The sequence below is a fragment of the Temnothorax curvispinosus genome, unplaced genomic scaffold, assembly GCF_003070985.1.
Source record: "Temnothorax curvispinosus isolate PA1 unplaced genomic scaffold, ASM307098v1 QBEX01003650.1, whole genome shotgun sequence".
In the NCBI taxonomy this organism is placed as follows: Eukaryota; Metazoa; Arthropoda; class Insecta; order Hymenoptera; family Formicidae; genus Temnothorax; species Temnothorax curvispinosus.
The window spans coordinates 169,320-188,782 of NW_020213430.1; the positions used below are offsets into that span (position 1 = coordinate 169,320).

General features: G+C 37.1%; 3 protein-coding genes across 3 annotated transcripts in view; 1 reads left to right on the forward strand and 2 right to left on the reverse strand.

Moving 5' to 3' along the window:
* LOC112452772 (alpha-aminoadipic semialdehyde synthase, mitochondrial) overlaps window positions 1-3,694 on the reverse strand; it is a 6,961-nt gene extending 3,267 nt beyond the window's left edge. Inside the window, exons 1-5 of the mRNA XM_025013166.1 lie at window positions 3,154-3,694; window positions 2,277-2,759; window positions 1,384-1,609; window positions 579-906; window positions 5-194 (exon numbers count right to left, since the gene is read on the reverse strand). Of these exons, the coding sequence (XP_024868934.1) occupies window positions 5-194; window positions 579-906; window positions 1,384-1,609; window positions 2,277-2,759; window positions 3,154-3,249 (1,323 nt within the window). The 5' untranslated portion in view covers window positions 3,250-3,694. The remainder of the gene's footprint in view (window positions 1-4; window positions 195-578; window positions 907-1,383; window positions 1,610-2,276; window positions 2,760-3,153) is intronic.
* A 94-nt stretch (window positions 3,695-3,788) lies between these two features.
* LOC112452710 (general transcription factor IIF subunit 1) lies at window positions 3,789-6,862 on the reverse strand. Its single transcript, XM_025013051.1, has 7 exons — window positions 6,658-6,862; window positions 6,410-6,456; window positions 5,530-5,901; window positions 5,143-5,465; window positions 4,755-5,029; window positions 4,251-4,594; window positions 3,789-4,150 (listed from the first exon to the last, which is right to left on the reverse strand). Exons 1-7 carry the CDS (start codon window positions 6,679-6,681, stop codon window positions 3,937-3,939), a joined length of 1,599 nt encoding a protein of 532 aa, XP_024868819.1. The 5' UTR covers window positions 6,682-6,862; the 3' UTR covers window positions 3,789-3,936.
* An 893-nt stretch (window positions 6,863-7,755) lies between these two features.
* LOC112452753 (AFG3-like protein 2) lies at window positions 7,756-12,658 on the forward strand. The gene is made up of 13 exons (XM_025013130.1): window positions 7,756-7,842; window positions 8,333-8,459; window positions 8,543-8,858; window positions 9,550-9,643; window positions 9,734-9,899; window positions 10,043-10,178; window positions 10,276-10,394; window positions 10,536-10,811; window positions 10,887-11,114; window positions 11,194-11,420; window positions 11,507-11,683; window positions 12,020-12,238; window positions 12,322-12,658. The coding sequence occupies exons 1-13, from the start codon at window positions 7,756-7,758 to the stop codon at window positions 12,592-12,594; spliced, it is 2,445 nt and encodes an 814-aa protein (XP_024868898.1). The 3' UTR covers window positions 12,595-12,658.
* Window positions 12,659-19,463: the final 6,805 nt, after the last annotated feature.

Consider the following 19,463-nt stretch of genomic DNA (forward strand, 5'->3'; position numbering starts at 1 on the left):
ATTGTATGATATCCAAAGCATATGGATACAAAAGATTGCCGAAGAAATCCGTCGATTCTTTCGGCAGTTGCGTGGGCATATTGTCAATCGAGCAGACCAGCACGCCGGGGCCCTTGAAGGATTTCGTGTCCTTGTTCCGGTCGGCATCGTATAGACAAAATGGCGTATCGATCGTCGTGCACTCGTTCATGAACCTTGCGTGAAAAATTAACAGTTGTATAACAATAATCATCTTACTGCCATTATAAAGCAAGATAAATTGAAGAGCACAATCCATGCCATAATTACTTAATATAATTTGAAAAATTTTACGTTTACAAGAAAATACAGTGCAATATATGCCAACAGGTCGTGCTTTGACATTATTATAAGTTGTTATTACATAATTATATATAAATTATTATATATCATATTATACATTATATTATAAATCTATAATTAAAGTGTAAATTAATAATGATAAACAAATTATTGTATGATCATAATTATAATTATAACTGATAATATTGATGCAGAATTTTACTGTCTTCGGAGAAGACTTCTTCTGTTATACGCTTTTCCGAATCCCTAACACGTACTCGATGCTGCCGCCCGGATCAGCGGATATGTCGCAGATACCGAGCATCCGGTGCGGCAGGGCGGGAGCTCCGACGCTTATCGGCAGCCACGGAGTGTTAGCGGGCCTGAGGAGGTATTTCGCGTCCGGTATCGTCAACAACTTTGGCGAGTCCACCGCCCAGTATATGCCGTTGATAATGACCGAGGCATACGGCGCTATCTTTTTGCTGAAGGTAGAAATGTACAGCTCCGGATGCTGGTCGTACTCCTCGGGATCAAAACCGCCGCCCTCCTTCCTCTTTAGGTGATGCCTACGCCGCACCTCGCAACCGTATATCTTCGTCGTATCTGGAACGATTTGAAGAAGATATAAATACCGTATACTGATAAGAGATTATACCGCTGTGATAAATATTTTTGTTTACTCTAAACGACGATGGATTCCACGACTCTTGTGCAAAGAGTTTTATCATGGAAAAAAAAGAGAAAGATATATAATAAGATGATGCAATAAGAGTGACGAAGAGATAAGATATCTTTCTATCGTGAAGCTATTAAGATCATATATAATCATACAGCGCGATACAATATGATTATATTTAATGATTATATACATAATAATTATGGTATTGATTATTTTATTTCAAACAATGTAAATTAAACTGCGAATAAAAAATGTAATATTCTGTAATTTAAAGAAAAAGTTACATCAGTTTCAGAAGACCAGTTTACATGACGATTATGATGTTTGCGAGAGGGCTCGACGACTTAAAAGCGATAAAGCGTTTCGCGAGTTGCGAAACGACGTCGCGAGTTGGAACATACCGCCGTGCTCAGCGACTTTCCGCAACATTTCGGGCGGCACATATTCGTGAGGCAACTCTTGGAAGACCTCCTGACCACCCTGGCTAACGTTACCGCTGCCCGTGAAGACGAAGGTCAACGGGCCGATCGACTTCGGCATGGCGCCCAGCGCGATTTCATATCCCGCACCGCGGATCGCTTGGCGTGCCATAGCTGAATCTCTATAATTATGCGCCGGTCCGATGTGCTAATCAAACGATTAATTTATTATTAATTTATTAATTATTAAATATTGAATCGATAGAGACGTTCATGTTGTTTGGAATAACTTTCATCTCAATTAAAATACATGTAATAGTCTGATATTTTTTAGAAGTTACAATAGTATATAACAGATCTCATTGTGATCTCTTACACCCGGATCTTGATAATTGCTTATCACATGCACCTAGTTTATTTTTTCCACTACACTTTTCCACTAAAGGAGAAGTACAAGAATACAACAAACAAAATTTTATCAATTAGATAATACTCTCGATCTTAATGGGTCACTTAAAGAGATAACATTTATTTAAATTTTTATAAAATTTTGCAAAGATAACAGTGGGTAATTCTAAGTTTTTATACACAGTCTACGGTTTAAACTGTAGAGAAAATAAAATTGATTATTATCAATTTAATATAAACAAAAAAAAATTATATCTCAGAATATAACGTATATAATTTTACATTCTTTTTTTAAATCACGTTATAATTGATCCCGAACAACATGACGTCTATCAATTCAATGAAATATTTAATAATTAATAAATTAATAATAAATTAATTGAATGAATCCAATAGAACATTTAATTCAATAATAATTTCTGGATCAATGGTGCATTTATGATCATTTCTAGAATACATAAGCGTACCATGAACGGAGTATGGTGACCCAAGGCTAGCAGCCTCAGGCCCAAACCGTGAAGTATGTTCACCATTCCGGCAACCCCGGCGTACTTGCCGAAAGCCACCACTCTTTGGCCATCCGCGTCCGTGAGTTTCTCGTAGTCCAGGAGACGTATGTTCTTCTCCAAAATCGCGTCCAGGAGGGGCATATTACTCTCCTGGGCCTTGATGGTGTGCGAGAACAAGCAGTACGTCTTATTGGGTATCAATTGGTCCACCGGCACCTGCTTGACACCGAAGATGACGGAGGCTGAGCTGATGTCCTCCTGCAGCAGGGCGCCTGCCGCCTGGTAGGCTTGGGCGGGATACGCCCTTCGGTTGCTGGGCTGCACGATCACCTTCACGCCCGATCTGACGAGGCGGCGAACGTTCGCCGGGGCTAACGGTGCCCTCCTCTCCCATACTGATTGATCCTCTCGTCTTATAGCTATTACTTTGCCCTTAAGATTCTAAAAAGATTCGATGCGAGGAAACGCACAGCTTAATTAGTATGCTTTACGCATCTGCGATGGTTTGTTTAAAATAAACCTGCTTCTTTTGTTATTGATTTTTCAAAAGAAATTACCCAGAGGAATTCGGACCACCGGACGTTTCACACGAGAAGCAATGGAAGAAAAGAGTAGAGGAATTTTTTTAATTCAAAGCCCGACTTTGGAAATTAAGGAAAATTCAATTTTTTTTAATCGAATGAATAATTTTTATCGATTTTTTTCTCTCGTGTCCACTCGGTTTTTCGCCGAAGAATGTCTGGTGATGTCTGGCGTCGGCGCGATTGATTATACGGATCGTCATCGAAATTATGCCACGTAGAACGCGTTATTTCGAACGTATCTGGATGCTTACACTTATACATCTGGCGTTATGAGTGACAACACGAGTCGCAGCGGTCAGCAGACGACGTGATTCACGTCCAGCCTTGATCAACCCTAACACCCGCATCACACCTTGGTCGATGCTGATTTAGCGGCAGTGTAAAGGTCGCCGGGAGGAGGTCCGAGAGGAATTCACCAGTTGAAACCGATTCGCGGCGATCGCGTCGACTGGAATAACGCGAATCTCTCGCTTGTGTTCGAACTGTTTTTGAATGTTTTGAACAGAGTCGACAATGTATTACTGTATGTATTACGTTATACTACACGTATGTGCTCGTACGGCTTGGGTCAGTGAAAATGTCAGAAAGTATTACAAAATCGTCGATAAACTCGGAGTCACGCTCTTATCGGCATCGTACGACCCTCTGACCATCGTATACTGGCAGTACCATTGAAAGGAGCGTACGGTGCAACCCCGGAAAAATTTGTTTTTCTTTTCACGCGCGTTTATCGCTACCGGCCTGATAATGACGACACGCGCGCACCAAGAACAAATGTCTAATCGTAAACAATAGACTTGTCAAGCGTATGACGCTAGTGTTTTCAATAGTATGCCTTAATCACCGTATTTGAAGAGATCATGGAATTGAATTAGAAAGATTCTGGTGCAGTTTCGTAGGATTTTAATGTACAGGTATCTCTCCATGGAGTTATTACAGAGAACGGCATTGTGCAACTGAGCAAACACTGTACATGTGTTCTCATAACAATCTCATAACAATCGTAAATTCAATGCCTCGTATGCGTACTGAAATCAGTTGGATTGCGTTTTGATTGATAGATACATTTTGTTCTTGATGGTCTGCTTGGTAGGATTGATCTTTTTCAGTATTTGAGTCATAATGTTGACAAGTTGCTCGGATGTGAGACCGGTCTTCTTGGATTTGAATTTCTGCAGCAACTCGGTCGTTGTCATCGGCTTACGTACTAAATACCGCCTCACTGCTTCCTCCGTAATTCCCGATTCGCTGAAAGATATAAAATATAATTATTATAATCGTAATAAATATTATAATTATTATTGCACGTTTATATCATGTCTGTGCAGATACAAAGACAGAAACATACTTTGCTCCCGGTATATACGACGTTACTGGAACTAGATTGAAGTTATCGAGTTTTAATTTTTTCGCTTGCGACAAGTCTGGAGATCCAGATTGCTTTCTCTTAAGAGAATCCGAGACACCGGACGCTGCAGGTGTTGGCGTGGAACATCTCGAGCTATGTGCACTGTTAGGTTTCTTGTTATCTTTCTCTTTTAGCGCTGTATCCGAATCTGATTCTGAGTCGCTGGAGAAATCGCTAGAGGAATCCTTTCCTGACGCTGACTTCTTCTGATCCTTTTTCTTGGCTTTCTTCTTCTTCTTTTTGTCTTTCCTCTTGTCCATTTCTTTACCAAGCTTGTCTTTGTCCTGTAACAAAGTACATTAGAAATGTAGGACAAAGTAGTTAGCAAACACACAACAATGATAATAATGATAAATGCGATGGAATAATTTATCGTTTAAAGAATAACGTACGTGTATTGTATGTGTGTTTATCAATAAATGTCATGACAATATGTTACATTACTTTATCATCCTTTTCCTTTCCTTCATCGTCTTCATCCTTATCTTCTTCACCGTCCTTCTTATCTGTTTGTTCCTCATCGTCTTCGTCTTCGTCAGACGCGAGCAATTTTCTTAACGCATCCTCTTCTGCAACAGACTTCTGCTGGTCATCTGATTCAGAATCAGAGGAATCGGAAATATAATCACATTCCCTTCCTTCTTCATCGCCGTCGTCGCTCTCCTCGAACGCTTCATCGTCTGAGACATTTTTCTTCTTCTTTTTCTTTTGCAGTTGAGCTGTGAAATTTAATTAAACCATATATTGTATCTGTCTATAATACACGATTAATACATACTTTCATTATGCGAAAATAAATATGTATATAATTACAGATAATCTTGTTTATTACCTTTATCTTTCTTTTTCTTTTTTCCATCATCCTCATCCTCAGAGGCTTTCTTATTCTCATCTTCATCGCTGTCTGACTCATCATCGTCGCTGTCCATCCATTCGTCCATCTCGGATATTTTCAATTCCTTCTCTTTCTTACCCGGTCTCTTGCCTTTACCACCTTCCACCAATTCCTCCTCGTCTCCACCGTCCTCGTCATTCCTCAATCTCTTGCGTAACATCAGCGAAAAATAATTCATTACCTTATTTCTACGACTGAATTCCTGCTCTGCTTCCTCAGCACTGAGAGCCTTGTACCTCTGGATCGGCTGAAAGTTATACCTATACGTGAAAGTTTGACTTTTGAGTATTTATCGATGAACAATCAACAATACAAAATCCCTACCATTCGTGCAAAGGAAAGGCCTCTATGGCACCATCGGCAGCATGCGTGAAGACGTAATATGCAGCATTTTCACTGACTCCTCCCTCGCGAATGCCTTTGAACTTCTTTCCAGTTTTTCCACCAGATTTCAAAATCCATGGCTGATCCTCCGGTTTATACTTCCTACTGGTAATGCCATACTTCTTTCTCCTGGCTTCCTCTCTGGCATCACGTCCAAATTCGGACCCAGCACCGAACTTTGGCATTTCTTCTTCTATACCCTTGTATTCTTTCATATTGTTCTCTCGTTCCATTTTCACCTGGGTCCACTTTGAAAAGTCTACATTCAATGTTGCATTGAATCTCATGACATTGTGTTTCTTCTTGCTATTTCTAAAAGAATCCGTAAATTGACTTTTGTGTTATGGCTAGTCTACAATGAGTCGTTAGTCGTTAGTCAGATGTCAGAAGAGAGTCGGAAAAAGTCATAAACGTGTCATAAGGCGATCGGAAGTCTGTAATCGGCAATCACACACATAAGCGATTGGCCAAATGCAGCCAAATGCCATCTCTTAAGGCCATTGCACGTAACAAAGTTTTAGTCATAATCGTAAGGCCGTAAGAAAATAGACCAATCACATTCGATTATTCTTCGAGCTCAAGGAGAATAATCGACTGTGATTGGTCTATTTTCTTACGGCCTTACGATTATAACTAAAACTTTGTTACGTGCAATGGCCTTTACGATCACCGATTACAGGCCTCCGATTGCCTTACGATACGCTTATAACTATTTCTTCCGACATCTGACTAACGACTAACGACTCATTGTAGACTGGCCATTACAATGATGTAAAATGTAAATGAAGAAGAAACACAGTATTAAATAACAAATACTAACTTTGGTACTCGAATACTAAATTCCTGCACGGATGGTGCAACTGAAGGCTGAAAAAAAATATATATATATAATATATATATATATAATCGCCGTAAAAATAACAATTCTTTTTCTAAGATAATAAGGTAAATTGTCCTTCCGGATTACACAGTTACAGTAACATAACCTACTCCATTGTTGCAGCTATAACCATTCTCACCCGAGAACACTCGAAAATTCTCCCTGCAGCTATAACCTATTGAACTTACCTTTGAAACTGTACTTGAATTCATATCGTAACTTGATAAAAACTTTGGCGTGATTTAACACTGCATTTAATGATTTAAAGGAATGTGTCTTTGAGCTACAACATACATAATTCAATCCAACAGTAATCCAACAACGGTTAACAACAATCAACGTGGAACGTGAATCAACGACTACGTTCCGAGACTTCCGACTTCCGAGTTCCGATATTCACTGCCACCTTGATGGAAATATTTTACTGAAAATATAATAAAATTTTACTGAAATTCTCTCAACTGATCCCATTTTTTTATTGTTATTCCATCAATATTTCAGTAAAAATTCAGTTTTTCAATTAAATTCAGTAAATTTCATGATATATAATATAAAAGAAATTTTGTTACTACCAGAGCTCTCTGTTAATAGTATAATTTAACTTTCCTTATATTTCACACTTATTACATTACATTTAATAAGAAAAATTGTTATTTATTTTGAAATATATATTCATTCAGTAAATTTCAATTATAATTTATTTCACTTTTCATCGATTTCATAATGGCCGGTTCTACAATTGGTTGTATCGTAGCGTCGTAAGTCGTCGTAAGAAATTGACCAATTATAATCGAATTTAAAGAAAATAATCGACTGTGATTGGGTAATTTCTTAAGCCTTGTGTCCACGATGCAAGAACTGTGTCCGAGTTTCGGCCAATGAAACTGCTACTTTTCTGTAACGAAAAAGTGTGTGTCCGGGCCCTTATGCTCGTATCACACTAGCGATTGGCGATTGCGTCTACGTTTGCGTTTACATCTGATTGTAGGCCCATCGGATATATACTGTGGCTCGGATCTTCGCGGGCGACGCGGGTTGAGGGAGGTCGATCGGAGGCGACCGGCCATCGACGACGATTGACGACAGCATCGGGGATAAACGAAAAACCCGGAACCAGGAGCCAAATGTGTGCCGCCGTCGCTTCCTACCACTACTGCCTCATCGGCAATGAATAAAATGGTCGCCCGTGGCCGGTAGTGCGTCGCGCCCCGAGATTCAGCGAGAGAAAAAATAATAAGTAAACGGAAACCTCGGATCTCCTGACAGGCACGACGACCGCACCAAGCATGGCGCACCAATTGCTCTTCTCGGCCAACAGGCTGGAGAGGCTAGTCCTGCAATCCGCTCAGAAAGGTTATTTCGACACGTTTCAGGTACCATAACCTCTCCTCCGCCTCCTGCGTACTCGTGATATAACGCGTCGCGCCGGGACGATCGACGTTCTCGCATGGAAAATAACACGGCGAGCGTCATCGTGACGATCAATAACCGTGCGCGGTTACGCGATAGTCATTAACCGAGTGCTGTCCGGGTGTCACGAGTCACAAGACGTTCCGTTGTGCAATCTCTCGCAACTGGTACTTTGGACATCTCGTCGCAGTTATAGTTCGTTTTTTAAATGTATATCATATTTTTTGAAAAAGGACCCACTTCGTGTACCTGTCTTTTATACATTTGCGAGAGTTGACAAACATGTTATAATACAAACATGTGATTGCATCAACTTTGGTGATGATTACTTGCAACTTTTGCGAAGAAACCATGTGATTGAAATATAAAGGATAAAGCGACATAATTCTTGTCATTTTTTGCATTGCTTCTGTCATTAGAACAATAAGATTAAGCTAAGACGTATCCTTCCAGCTGAGACGTCACTTATTGCTACTGAAAAATAGTACGACACTATCTGCAAGTATTGAGCAAGTACAGCAGAAGTGGAGATTATTTTGTAAAGAGCCACCTAAAGGATTCGAAAAGTTCTTCAAACCAGGTTTATCTTTTTACAATTTTCATCTGTTCTCCTGTTATTCTTATATCAAATTGTATAGAACTTCTGAAGAACTTGCGTTACAGGTGACGGTAAAAATGGTAAAAATGGTAAAAGTGCCGCCGAAAAGACGGGAGAAACAAGTAAAAAGGCTGGTACGAAAGAATCCCCTCCATCTTCAACTTCATCTACCTCCACGTCGTCGTCTGGTCCCAAGGTGAATTTCCAGTGGCCATTCAAAACCTTTGGAAACAGCTCCCGAGGTGGTAAACCATTTGAAGGTGGTGATAAGGAAAAAATGTATATGATTTTGGCTGCTCTTGGAGTAAGTGGTCTGATTGGATTGCTACTTGCTCAGGACATGAATCTGAAAGAGATTACATGGAGAGAATTTATATATAAGTGAGTAAATTTTATTCCCATTAATTATATGTTAATATTTATAGCATTAATATGAGATAGCAAGGCAGTACACAGATTAGGGGTATTCAAATAAGTTAGAGTTTAACGGTTTGACAGGATATGTCGGGTTAAAGTCGGGTAAAAAGTTAATTTTTACACTTTTAACCCAAAGATTAATGTGATAGGTTAATGAAACACTTATGTATTTTGCATAACCTTAAAGAGTAGCGCGCCCAAAGTTAATTAATTAACTTTTTACTCGACTTTAACCCGACATAACCTGTCAAACCGTTAAACTTTAACTTATTTGAATACCCCTATTGTTTCAAAGTTATAAGTTAAGATGTAATTAGCAAACCAAATAACCTGATAAAAGCGACTAAGAAGTCCTTTATAACCTTGCAAAAGTAATTATTTTTAAAATATTGAGCTTTTTATCGCGTTAATTTGACTGAATTCCTTGTACCGTAACATACATTGTAGAATCAATAATATTTTGACGGTTTAAAATATTAATTTTAAGTAACTTTGACATATTTATTTTATTTATATTTTAAATATATTAATCTTTTATCTTATTTTTTATCTTTTATCTTATCTTATAATCTCTGTATATTATATCTCTACAAATCAGAAATAATTGACGTTTATAATCGTACATAATTATATAAGTTATATCTTTGTTTTTCAGTTACCTAAATAAAGGTCTTGTCGAAAAGTTAGAAGTAATAAATAAGAAATGGGTGCGTGTAAAGCTCTTACCTGGATATACCGTTGATGGTTCTGTAAGTTCTTCTTAATTACAAGATTAGCGATAGAGTTTACTTCTGAATTTTATGCTGGAACTTATGTTATCTTATTAATATTTCTTGTAGGATGCACTATGGTTTAATATTGGAAGTACCGATACTTTTGAAAGGAATTTAGAAAATGCACAACTAGAATTAAACATGGGACCTGAGAATTATATTCCTGTGGTCTACAAAAATGAAATGGAAGGTTCAAATATTCTGTCATATTTACCACAGATCATTATGTGGGGTAAGCAATTAATTTATAATTATTATTTGTTATCATTATTTATAATCATTAATTTTGTAAATTGTTATAATATCAAAGCAGTTCTTTATTATTTTTATGTATGTGTATGTGTATATAATGACTACCATTAAAATATATTTCAGGATTCCTCATCTTCTTAATACGAAGATCTGCGGAAGCAATGTCTGGTAAAGGAGGTAAAAGAGGTGGACTTTTCGGTCAAGTAATGGAATCGACTGCAAAACTAATAAATTCGAAAGATATTGGCGTACGATTCAAGTAATAGATATATTTCGTTAAACACATATATTTAACACATTTGTATATTTAACACATATGCAACTTGATTAGTAAATCTTATATTGTTCGATACTAGAGATGTAGCCGGATGTGAAGAAGCTAAAATTGAAATCATGGAGTTTGTAAATTTCCTAAAGAACCCGCAACAATATATAGATCTTGGAGCCAAGATCCCAAAGGGAGCTATGTTAACAGGTAATTAAATTTATTATGTTATATGTAAAGTTGTAATATTTAATGGATAGTGAAATGCACTTTTTAATACAATTTTATTTCAAAAAATGTCATCGAATTTAAAATGTCTTACATGATACATGTTGGGTTTTCTTTTTTTAGGGCCCCCTGGCACCGGCAAAACTTTGTTAGCTAAAGCTACAGCTGGTGAAGCAAATGTACCTTTTATTACAGTATCAGGTTCGGAATTCTTGGAGATGTTTGTGGGTGTCGGTCCTTCTAGAGTGCGCGATATGTTTTCTATGGCGCGAAAACATGCACCGTGTATATTATTTATCGATGAAATCGATGCTGTTGGTCGAAAGAGAGGAGGTCGAAACTTTGGGGGACATTCTGAGCAAGAAAATACATTAAATCAGCTCTTGGTAGAAATGGATGGTACCGTAGTTTTAAATACGAAAATACCGAAGAGTGTCAGGTCATTTCTAACATTTTTATTTAATTTTCTTTAAGGATTCAATACGACGACTAATGTGGTTGTATTAGCGGCGACTAATAGAATAGATATTTTAGACAAAGCATTATTAAGACCTGGAAGATTCGACAGACAAATATTTGTTCCTGCTCCGGATATCAAAGGACGAGCGTCCATTTTCAAAGTGCATTTAGCTCCTTTGAAAACGAAATTAGATAAGGCTGAATTAGCAAGAAAAATGGCTTCCTTAACTCCTGGATTTACAGGTAATTGAACATTTTTGAAAAAATATAAAAGCAAATATCAGATGAAATCTATCGGAACATCATATACGAAATTTCTTAGGAGCCGATATTGCGAACGTTTGCAATGAAGCAGCTCTGATTGCGGCAAGAGACTTGTATGATAACATTCAACTTAAAAACTTTGAGCAAGCTATTGAGAGAGTAGTTGCTGGCCTAGAGAAGAAGACCAAAGTATTACAACCAGAAGAGAAGAAGACGGTTGCGTACCATGAAGCTGGTCACGCGATAGCTGGTTGGTTCTTAGAGCATGCAGATCCACTTCTAAAGGTTACCATATCTTATCTACGTGATATCTTTTCGTGATAGACGATATAATTTTTTGGTAGTAGTCAAGCTTATATTATCTCCCTTAGGTATCTATTATTCCACGCGGTAAAGGATTAGGATACGCTCAGTACTTGCCACGTGAGCTGTACCTTTACACACAGGAACAATTGTTCGATCGTATGTGCATGATGATCGGTGGACGAGCGTCGGAAGAAATCTTTTTCCGCCGCATAACTACAGGCGCTCAAGATGACTTACAGAAGGTATTGTCACGATTAAACTGTAAAAGCAATAAGATAATGGTGTTGCATATGTGTGATGGCAGTTCTAAGAATCAAACTCAGATCTTTTATTTGACAAGCGACTTCTTTAGCACTGAGCAATTTAGCACCACAATATTTTTGCTGTCTTATATTTCGATATGTATATATATAGATATATATATACATATATACATATCGAATATTTTATATATATATATATATATATATATATATATATTTTATATATGAATATTTTATATTATATACATATATATTATACATATATATATATATATATATCTTTTTTATTGAATTGTTTCCCGTTATTTTTTTAAGATTACAAAAGTTGCATATGCACAAATTACGCAATACGGTATGAACGAGAAGATTGGGAACGTCAGTTTTGAAATGCCGAATGCAGGAGACATGGTCTTTGACAAGCCTTACTCGGAACACACCGCGCAACTTATCGATAATGAGGTTCGAGATTTGATCGAAAAGGCACATAAACGAACACTAGCTCTCCTGACCGAACATAAAGAAGATGTAATCAAGGTAGTAATGCTTTGATTTTATCGCTTATTTAAACGCCTTTAAATGATGAGAATAAAATTCGAAATAATTTCGCTTAATTTTAGATCGCTGAGCGATTGTTGAAGCAAGAGGTTCTAAGTAGGGACGATATGATCGAGTTACTTGGACCTCGACCCTTCCGTGAGAAATCCACTTACGAAGAATTTGTCGAAGGCACGGGCTCCTTCGAGGAAGATACTACATTACCGGAAGGTTTGAAGGAATGGAACGTGCAAAAGGGGGAATCGTCCGAGGACGGTGATAAGAAGAACAAAGCGCCGGAAACGCAGCCTTCCGAAACGACCTCCGATGACAAACAACCGCAGCAACGACTGTAATTGTAATATTTTAGTCTCACAAATGCTTTGTATTATAGTTTGAAATATACAATTATAATAAGTTTACGGTTGTTCAACAGTATATTTTCAGCTGCATCAGCTGTCGTAATCACTAAAGGTTGTCATATTTAGAGTGTGTCACTTGTGACATTTTTATGTAATTAAATTCAAATTGTACTCTATTTTTTTTAATCTCAGATCCATTTTTATCTTCATCAATTGGGAGTAATTGTACAAAATAACACTCGCGAAACTTAGAAACCTTAAGATCTCTTATTTTAATAAATTATTTTTATTATTTTAATGAAACTGCGGATACTTTATTAATTTCTATTAAAGGCATGTTTTGTTTTACATTATATCATCACCTTTTTCGTTTTTTTTTTTTTTTTTAACTAAAAATGAACAAGCACAAGATATTTACTTAATCTTTAGTTTTACATATTTATCGGTTTACATTTCCCTGAAAAAGAGCGGTATATGTTCTCAAGGAATAAACTCGGAAATTACAGGAATATTCGGGATGAGATAAATGATATAAAGTACGTAGTCCATATTTAAGATTTAGTTTATTGATAAGAAACATGTCAGTAACACGATCGACTCTTGCATTACATTACTGGGTACGAATTAATGTATGTGTGACGTGTGCTGTTTATTACAGCACACCGCTGTAAATATTATGTAAAATTGCTTTCGTCGACGTCGCGGCGACGGAGTGCCGCGGGTTGCGCTACGAAAAATTTGTAAAAGGTATCCGCCGTTATTTTTATTCGTGGTTCACACACGTATGTTGGTCGTGAACGTGTTTGTCGTCGTCCATAAAACGCTTTATCCTACACTCCTAGCCCGAGCGAGTCATTTTCTCTGCGTTCTTCCGCGTTACGCTCGATTCAGCACCTGATTCAGCACGAAAAACCGAATATCTGACAAATCAGTTCAAGAGTTTTAGCGAAGTTCAATCGCCACTAACATATACGCGCATATACGCGATATTATAATACCCGTAATATTCCAAACAACACGAAGAAATATCTAATGTGCCCGAGAAAGCTCAAAGCATCTTTTTAGACATTTCTGCTGTTTGGAATACGATCGTGTGCAGTTTTTTTTCCAGATAAATTAAATCTATCTCAGTATGACGCTGAAATCGATCTTGCTCGTAATAGGTACTGAATCCGCGAGAAGAAAAATGCTCGGAGATGTTGAGTACAGTGTTTCTCTTCGAAGGATAATCGTTCTGTGTTAATCCTATTTATAGGTATCGGCGGTGTTGTATTAGGTGTACAGATGCGCGCAACGACATATGACGTTATAAATGACTAACAAAGTTTGGTTTGACATTAAAAAGTACGCGCGACGTGTACAATATTTCTAGTTGAAGTTTGGTGTTACATTGTTCCAAAATTGGCAAATTCACTTTTATTCGCTTCACATATGCGTACATCCTTCCGTGGTAATCCGCCGAGTTTACACACGCGTTGTAGTTGGTTTGAGAGAAAGTTACACATACTAAATTGCAATATCAATTTTAATACCATAACGAAGTATTATCTCGCTGATTTTATATGTGATTGTTGGATTTCTTAACTTTCGAGAACTAGCGATTGCTATAAATAACATATCGACTGATTCTATATGTTTCTATTGAATGATGTCTATCGAGAACAAAATATTTATATAGAATAATTTGAAAAATTGATAATATTTCTGTTATTTCTTTTATTTGAAAACAATTTTTTCATCTGTCGCTTAACTTCGGCCATTTGTTGCAGCGTGTTTTATTGGAAGAACATTTCGTCTATGCGTATTTATTTTTAATACTGCAGACATCGTTTCTTATTGCGATGCGTTTGCAAATGCATACTTGTCCTCATATATGTCCTTATTGTTTGTTTTTTTTTTGCAAAGTTTAAGAGCGGTGACGACTGTCGAACAAGTTGATATTCATGTTATCAAAAGTAAGCCTCAATTACGAAATTTGTATCGAATCGCACGCTAACAGATCCCCTGTGTATACGCTCTAAAAATTCTATAAACTTGTTACGTGAATTCGAAAAAGAAGCGACTTTTCTCCACAAATTCACTTTTATCTATACGCTATACGAATTTTATACGGTCACAAGTTTCCGACAACCGCAATAAATTTCTCGTTTTTTCTTCATTTAAAAGCTTGGCATAGGCAGATTGGAGTAAACAACTTTCCGCCGCTGCAACCTCGTTTTCTGATCTCATTTATTGTGTCTCCACGATAACGCTGTCACAAATAAAAGTCGTGGGTACGGCTACGGTAGCTAATGATTGTTGAAAATTATGTTCTTCCAAGAAAATATCTCAGAAAATGACGAAAAAGTGCATAATATACTTTTATACTCATTTCACTTTCAGTCTCTCATCCGTTAAGTGACAATTTCTATTATGACATGGCGTAATCAGTGATGTGTGGGAATAAGAGTGTGTCACAAATCATTAACCATAAGCGATACAAGCTGCACTGTGATATGGATTATTCATATTCGGGTATAAATCGATGAACGTTTTTCTTCTTTTTTTCCCTCAAATCTTTTTCTTTCGACATGCATAAATTTGGCACCTATGCTAGATGGCTCCTTCTCCTAAATGACAAAGCATCGCGTTATCGGAATTTAAAGACGATTTTTTTATCCTGTTTCTTCCAGTAAGATACGCGTATACTCGTGAACGAGTATAGTTATTTCGAAGTTCGTCTTGTGTTAGAAAAAGTCGCGAACAACGTACTCATCGAAATCTCGTATTGTTTCTCGTTCATTTTTAATTGTTTACTGAGTCGCTCGTTTCGTTTGCCTTCTTGATACAAAAAAAAAAAGATCATCGCGGATCCCTGATCAAGATTATATATCGCGGTTCTGCCCGTTCGCTTCCAACTATCAATTTTCCTTTTTTTTTTCTTTTTTTTCTCTCCCCTAAATCTTTGATCCCAAAACAGTGTTAATCTGAAATGGCAATCTTTCCAGCGTTTCTACAAAACTATACGATTTATCGAGTAAATATTTATAGATTTCGAAAGTATCATTATAACTTAGCACTAATTCGCTAATCAAGTATATCGTACAATCACTAAATTATTGCTTTGTCGTACCTTGTATCACACTAATCTAAACCCTATGTTTCCTTATACGTTTTTTTTTCTTTCTTCTATTTCTCTCTTTTTTTTCGAAAAGCCAGGTTTAGCGGTGATCATGCCTGCTTCCCCATGAAGTTCGTGTACATATGTATGTACACGATAGATGCGTGCGCGAAACGTGTTCACATGTATCTTCTTAATACATTAACTTATCGCAACAGTTCTTCACCTCTCTCCCTCCCTCTCTTTCTCCTTTCCATTAATTAATATAATAAACCTGATAAATGTAATAACCGGCAGAATCACTCGAAATTCTCTCGTTACTTTCAGAAACGCGAAGCGAAAGGAAGGAAATGTTCGGTACAAAAAAAACTGATTGACACAAAAAAACTAATTTTAGCAAACTTCAGCTACATCAAAGAAACTCAACGCGTGTTAATGCTTTCGTTAACAAACGGGAGTATTGAGATCGCGCGAAAATGCATCTCATCTCTCTCGCAGAAATACACAGTGGGCGTCGCCATTATAAGATCCGTTCAAACGAATAGCGAGTACGAAACGTCGTCATTGTTAAATTGAAGACGTGCGTACGAACGATCGGTTCTCGAATTTCAGTGTGATTCGATCGATTACTACATGTACATATATACATCTATATATATATATATATATATATATATATATAGAGAGAGAGAGAGAGAGAGTTTTATATATATAATGGATGCGTCTTGTCTCTATAAGTATTGTATTTATATTTACGTGTATACAATGCTTGTCACATTTTCGTTGTTCTCTTTTTTATCTTCGATATATTTAACATTCAGTTGGTTGAGTGAGTTATTCTCTCTATCGCTTATATTGACGATTCTTATCACTTCGAAAACGATATATACTACAATTGTTAAATCCGCCGCGTACGCGCGGCATAGAAACGGTTTTAGCAACTTGGTCCTCTTTAATTGGGAGTCTTTATATTAATGCGCGTCCATTCAGTTTCTTCCTTCATTCATATATTATTGTTGCTTGCAATTTTTTTTATCGGGTGCTCCTTTCTTTTCTCTCCGTACGACTTAATCGCCCTTAATAAACTTATATTAAAACACTTAATAAATTGTCATAACAAAGTTTCGCAGAACAAAGAGACAGATTGATACAAATGTAATTAATTAACTTTGCTTAATATTAATGAGAAGATTGAGAAAAAGACAAACGAATGTATCCTTTCGCAATTAAGACTCTTAACTCTTATCTGGGTGACATCGGTCTGCAACACCCGCTATAAAATTCACGAAACGAACTTTTTCAAGGTAAATGTAATTCAGTTTTATAAAATTCCGCGCGATCTTTGGTTGTATAAAAACATATATGTGTATATATATATTTATAGCTACGAAATACAATTAATATATACGTAATATAATTAACATAATATTAATACATTTTACTTTAATTATACATATATAAAATAATTTTTAATTTTGTGTAATATTACATTTCTATGTATAAGTGACTTTTTTGACAATTGTTTTGTTGCTCGAATAAGGATTAATCTGTTTAGAAGCGATGCCACATCCGTTCGTTTCATAAAACGAAAATATGCCAAGACGAATGCGTTCCCTAGACAACCCGCGTGTTTAATAGACGTCGAAAGACATCTTTAAAACTCTTTAAGACATGTATGATAAAATCGGCCGATTTTGAAGTCAACGTCGGTCTCGCTCATTGTCAGTTCTAAATCCGACATGCGGTAAGAATTATTTCCCCCAGACAGAGAAACGTATGAGGCATGATCGTCCTCTGGGGCCTGGCTTAAATCATTTGCATATCTAAAAAATAGTAACGACTGCCCGCATTTATTTCGCGTTTACGAGTATATCAGTTCTGTGGCTTGCAATCTTACTCTCTTGACGATTCGCCCTCACCCCGTTACGACAGAGTCTTCTTCTTCTTCCTATTAAATAATTATCGTTGAATATATCGCGCCGATAAATGTGTCGAGTTTGTGGCAGGATTTCGCTTTTCTGACAGTGTTGAAGCAAAGAAAATTGTAGGGCTTAATTTCCAGCAGAAATAAAATCGAATAATTTGACAACATTGTTTATCTTAACATACTTTTAGTGATAACTTTTACGATAATTTTTATCATATCATTTTAATCATTTTTTTCCGGGAATGATGTAAATAGACACTACGTCGATATAAATTCGAAAATGTGCGAGAATTCACTTTATAAACGAGAAAAATTGCACGTTTTGACGAACGAAAGCAGAGATATACGTCGTCACCTTGTTGCATCGTAGTAAGTTTCAAGTTGAAAAACTATTTGATTATACGCAAGGCGCACGAAATCGTGCCACGAAACATCGTTTCGCTTCTTGTCACCTTTCTTGTTCGCGACACTAAAACTACCGTAAACCGCGCCGCGATGTTCACGTATCCCCCGATCGACGGAACTCACTTGGGACCCAACTATAGGGGCAGTCGTGGACCATATGTGCACCATCCTCCTTCGTTCCTTCTTTTTCTATTATTGACTACCGTTACAATTTACACTATTAATTATAGATTCGATTGACTGTCGAGTATTGTAATACAGTATAAGAGACGAGTGTCTATAGTTAATCTCAAATATTACGAAAAACGTGGCCGAGCTGCAGAACTACGTGCGTTTCGTGTGTGATTTCTTCCGTATGGATAAAGATCTATTTTCTTGCGAGATGACTTGCGTGTATAGTCGAGGCACGAAATATAAGAACAAAATACGAGCGTTAAATGTCAAAAACGAATCCAGCGGAAATAGGTCGAATTCGTTTACACGAGAGACGCTTTTAACTTCTGTGAAATCATTTCATCTCGCGCCGGATATTTTCAGTTTGCAATAATCGATGCACTCTGTTTTTAATACACGTATATTAAAAAACGGAAAAATATTTATTTGTTTTTTTTTTCAGCTCAGTTATTTTATGCCATCACATCCGGCGTTCTAATTTTGTTATTTCTCGCAGTTATTATTTTAATGGTAGTGTTGCACATTTTACTCCGCGCGCTTCTCATATCTTATTTTTACATTTCAATGCACCTCGACGTTATCTGCCCGTCGCGTTCCCGAGAGGAAGAGAAAATGAGTCGTAAGTAGGAGACTTCCGGAAAAACGCCGATCCCTCTCTCTCCTCCCGTTCGTTTTGTCGCCACGATTTCTACGGCGCGGCGGCGTCTCACGAAAAAGCGATCGGGGTGTCATGTCGTTAACTTCCTTTGGTGTTGATACGTTTGTACTAACTAAAATCACTAAAACTCTCCTTCTTTCTCACATTTTAACCGAGCGTTTTAATCTCATTCAACGATATAAGGTGTACGTCGGGCCGCGTATTATGTTCAATTAATTAAACACAATCAATCTGCTCCGCTATATATCTTATACACAGTCGCTCGTAAAATTTCCCGTACCAAAATATCTCTAAGCTATATTAGAAACGCTTTAGACGGCACAATAAGGGGAAAGTAAGATAAAATATACGTGTCGAGAAAGAATAAGCGTCACTTCCTCTTCATTTATACATGCGACCGCCTTAGGCAACTAAGATAAAAAGGATGTAATTCAAGCGCAACTTGTTGACTAGATCGTAAGTACTTTTTCTTCTCCTCTTAATTCCACCCTCCCCCTGCTCCTCTCCCTTGCTCTTTCTTCTTCATTTTTTTTTGGTCATATCTTTGGTATGACGTTGTGGATTGCACCGTTCTATAAAATGCACTCGCGTGCGATCCA